At 39.5% G+C, this 4,586-nt stretch overlaps 1 protein-coding gene across 1 annotated transcript; it reads right to left on the minus strand.

The window, feature by feature from the left end:
• Positions 1–2,249: 2,249 nt before the first annotated feature.
• On the minus strand, positions 2,250–4,023 carry BAG5 (BAG cochaperone 5). The gene is given in 2 exon segments (XM_019641099.1): positions 2,250–2,841; positions 2,843–4,023. Coding segments are annotated over 2 exon segments (1,344 nt in total). The 5' UTR covers positions 3,974–4,023; the 3' UTR covers positions 2,250–2,628.
• Positions 4,024–4,586: the final 563 nt, after the last annotated feature.

Here is a 4,586-nt window from a genome sequence, read left to right on the forward strand (position 1 = left end):
TCATCTTTTTTTTATCAGTATATATTGAATATTAAAATTTTAATAGTTTTCCTTTCTTAAGATGTGTATACATTTATTTGCCACTGTGTGTGTGTGTGTAATCATCAAAGCATACAGTGAATATTTAAATAAAAAAAAATTATTACAGTAAAAGACACATGGCCATTAACATTTTCAGGTTTTCTCAGGTTTTTTTGTTTGTTTGTTTTTTTTGTTTTCCTGGAGATTTTTCTTGTTCCTTCATTTGAGAAAGTCTTATGTCTTTTTATTTTGTTTGACTTTCTGTGTTTGTTTATATGAACTAGACAAAATAGCGACCTCTCCCAGCCACGAAGAAGTGGCCTTTTGTAGAAGCAGCCTCTGTGTAGGCTGTGTTTGCTGGGTGGCTTGAGCAAACAAGTAGGAACTCAGCGGGTGCCTATGGTGTTCAGGGCACTGACCCACAAAGCCGGAGTGATTCTAGGTGGGGAGGCCAGGTACCTGTAGTAATTAATGCCCTGTTAATCCTGCTTGCCAATATCCTTCAATATAAGCTCTATTTTTAATGTTGTTTCAGCCAAGTTCACTTTCTGAGATGAAAAGATTAAGTTAAACTGTGAGAGGAGTAAATCTAGCAGTTGGAATAGGAAGTAAGTTGAAATTAAAATCAATAGTGACTAGTAGTTATTAAAAATAAGAGAAGTAAAAAGAATATGAAAAGAAGGAAATTAGCAAAACTTCTCTTTGCAACAATATATGAATGCTGCTCTACTGTTCGTTTACTGATGTTCCATGTGTAGAAATGTCTCTTTTGGAATTGAATCATGATATTGGAAAACTGAAATAATTGTCCCTTAATGTACCTTATTCCTTTAGGGTTTTACTGAGGTGCAACTTTTATTTCTGCTATCCCTAAGGAAACACAACATCTCTTCTTTTGTTAAAGACAACTGAGTTGGGGATGGTTTTTTTTTCTCTAGAGTTCAGTTGCTGCTGTGTTCTTTTTAAAATAAAACATGCCAGAATTAAAAACAGCATGGCCACAGGAGAAGCATTAGAGAAAGTTGCACTGCCGAAGGTAAATTAAAAAAAAATTATGAGCACAACATGATGCTAATGCCCTAGTACCATTTTCTGTACTCTGTGCCATGCCTGCAGGTCAAGGCCAATCTCTGCAGCTTGGTAGGTCCCCCTATTCAAATTGAGAAATAAGCCTTCTATGATATTACCTAGAAATACCATCACCATACACTCAAAAAAGGAGTATCTTTTCCGTTCTGAAATACCATGTTTGCTTTGTCTTTTATTATCAGTGAGCACTGATCAGCATACTCTTCTGTTATTCACCCGATCAAAGAAGAAAAGTGTGTGTGGGGACGGCAGGGGCGAGGGGTTGCTCTCAAGCAGTCATTAAAAAGTATTCAGAATTAACTATATCAGAGTGTATTGAATAAATATGTCAAGAAATCACACATAGGTAAAATTTTTTAGTCCCGTCTTTCCACAGTTTTTATGAGAAAAAACAAATTGTTTTATATAAGGTGTGTCTCACATCTAGATGGAATAGGCAGCAACCTTCTTATAATTTGAGTTCCACAAAGATTTATCTTCCATTTATTCCTTATAATTTTGTTTATTAACATTGCTGTGGTGTATTGAAATTTTCACATCATCTGTTTGGGATGAAGTACTGAAAGCTCATGTCAAAATGTAAATCATAAGAAAAATGGGACAATGGAATATTACTCGGCTATAAGAAAAGATGAAATACTGCCATTTGTGACAATTGGATGGATCTTGAGATTTTTATGCTAAATGAAATAAGTCAGACAGAAAAAGTCGAGAACCGTATGATTTCACTCATGTGGGATATAAAATTGAAAGCAACAAATGAACAAGACAAAGAAACAAAACCTCATAGACACAGACAACAGTTTAGTGGTTACCAGAGGGTAAGAGGGAAGGGGTGGGTTGTAGAAGAGGGAAAAGGGGGTTAAATATACAAAGGGTGCCAAAAAATGTATACACATTTTAAGATAAAGATCTTAATTTTTTTTTTGCACTCTGGTATGGTGATGGAAGGAGAACTGACTCTGGTTGTCGAACACACAGTGCAATATACTCGTATAGATGATGTATTATAGAAATGTACAATTGCAACCTATATAATTTTTTTTTTTTACAAATGAAAGAGTCCTGCTTTATTTAGCATACTAAATAAAACACAGTGTGCTGCTTTTGTGCTTGGACCTTACTTCTATTTAACCAAAAATGTTCCCTTCTCATAATTGTTCTAGTGTTACGCAAGGCTGTCTAGTGCTAGATCTGAAATATCTGCATTTTAATGCTTGTACAACCCAGTTAAAAATTACAAAAGCTGCCCTTATTCCATTTTGATATTTTTTAAAAAAAACACCACACAACATACAGATAACGATCCAATGGAAAAGTTAATGTGCTGTAATGGTATTTGTTTTGCAACATCAAAAGCAGCAGATACTGAATATAATTTGCTAAAATCATAAATACTGAGATTGAACTGTGCATGTATAAATCACATGGAGGCTCAGGGAACCAAACACTCTCTGTAAATCCATAGACGGCCAAGTAAAGTGCAAAACAGGAAGTGTGGCGCCAGACTCTGGGGCCTCAGTACTCCCACTCATCCGATTTGAGGTCCAGGTAGCTGAGGATGTTCTGGGCCAGCCGCACCGCCTGCTTCCTGGAGGCTTTGCACTTCTCCTCCCCCTGCGGGTCCACGGCATCCAGGGCCAGCAGCTGCTTGGTGAGCAGCTCTTCCAGCCGGATGTAGTTCTTATCAGCTCGGTTTCCGTCAAATGAGAAGACTTCCTCCTGGATCTCCAGACAAGTGTCCAAGGACAGTCCAGACGGCTTTGTGTGACGGGTGCTCCTCACACACGATCAGCTTTCTTTTCTCAAGGGCTTCCTTCAAGTCAATGTAAGTGATGAGGGTCTGCACTTCAATCACAGCTCTCCTCCTAGCTTCCCGGATGCAGGGGTTCTTTTCAAGACTTACCTCATCCAGATGTCCAATCAAACCATGCAATTCTGTTTTGGCACTCAAGTACAGTTCAGAAGGATTCTGGGCTTGAAGGAGTTCGGTTTTTATTTCTCTCATCCTCTGGAGGACCTTTTCTATTTTTAAAATGGAATGATTCTGCGGTAGGTCAAACGCGTGGGTCCTGTCAGCTTCCTCGTCTAAATCCAAATACTTCAGTAATTTGTTGATATCTTCCACAACCTCCCTTCGGTAATTGCGGATCTCGGGATGCCCGCACACGTCTAATGCGTCCAGGTCGGCAGTCAGCCCCGAGAGCACACACGATAAGTGCCTGCACGTCTCATTGCTGGTCACGCCCATGAGCAACGTGATCAGGGTGCCTCTGGCCTTGTTCACCTCACACATCACTGAGTTAATCTTGGCCACAGACGGATGCGCGTCCTCGGACAGTGGCAGGGATGGCTGCCTTTTCATGCAGTCTTCGACAATCTCTTGCACGGCACAGATTTTGGTTAAAGTGTGATACCGTGCTTTCCGCAAGGAGATCTTGCCTCCAGTTTTCACGTGTGTCAGCCTCAGAATGATATCCTGGATGTCTTCTTCGCATTCCACTGGCACGCAGTTGCCGCCACTGTAAAATGGCACAATCTTCTCCTTCACCAGCGACTGGGCTTCTGTGAAGATACTCTGGATCTCCAGCCGGTGCGGGTGGTTGGCGTTCTGCTCTAGCTCCTTGAGCAGACGCTCTGTCTCCTGCACGGCCCTCTTCCTAGCCTGCTGAATATCTCCTTTTCCTTCCGTATCTACAGAGTCGATTTCAAAAAGCTGTTTCGTGAGCATCCTCTCCAGGTTCTTGTAATTCTTGTCATCTGAAAGACCACTGAAGCCAATGACTTGCTGTTCTATACTTTTCACTTCTTTCTGGATTTCCTGAAGCCTGCTAATGGAAGGATGTTGGTTTCCCATATCCATACTTTGGTTGTGTTCTGTTTCACAAGCACTGTGCCGCCCACGCCATCGCGAGCCCCCGCAACCTATATAATTTTGCTAACCAGTGTCACCCCAATAAATTTAATAAAAATGTAAAAATATGGGAAATATTAAAAGCGACTATCAAACATTAATTTACTTTGCCTGAGAGTTTACTAGAAAGTTTTGCTTTCTAAAATGGGGCAGAAGATAAATATTGATGGGGGAAGAAACTAAGTCCCATAACCTGGGTCAAGTATTGTAAGTTAAGTTTCTGGAGGGGGAAAAAGGATATATATATATATATATATATATATATATATATATATATATATATATATATATATAATTAGAGGGAAAACTCTCCTAATTAACAATGCCACCCAGGGCTAATCTTAAATGTACATGTGTTAAAAATAAGGTTCAGAATTAGCTAATTCTCAGGTCTGCTAGATGATCTATGACATTAGCCAGAAAGGGCAGTTAAAGGCCAAAATACTCCAGGGAAAAATGTGTTTTTTGGTCAAAATGAAAGGCTAAAATTGGGAACTGAGAACACCAGTAAGTGGAAGGGAAATTTCGTAACTTATCATAAACATATCCTTAAACTAATGGA

Source organism: Hipposideros armiger, unplaced genomic scaffold (assembly GCF_001890085.2).
Source record: "Hipposideros armiger isolate ML-2016 unplaced genomic scaffold, ASM189008v1 scaffold_56, whole genome shotgun sequence".
Taxonomy (NCBI): Eukaryota; Metazoa; Chordata; class Mammalia; order Chiroptera; family Hipposideridae; genus Hipposideros; species Hipposideros armiger.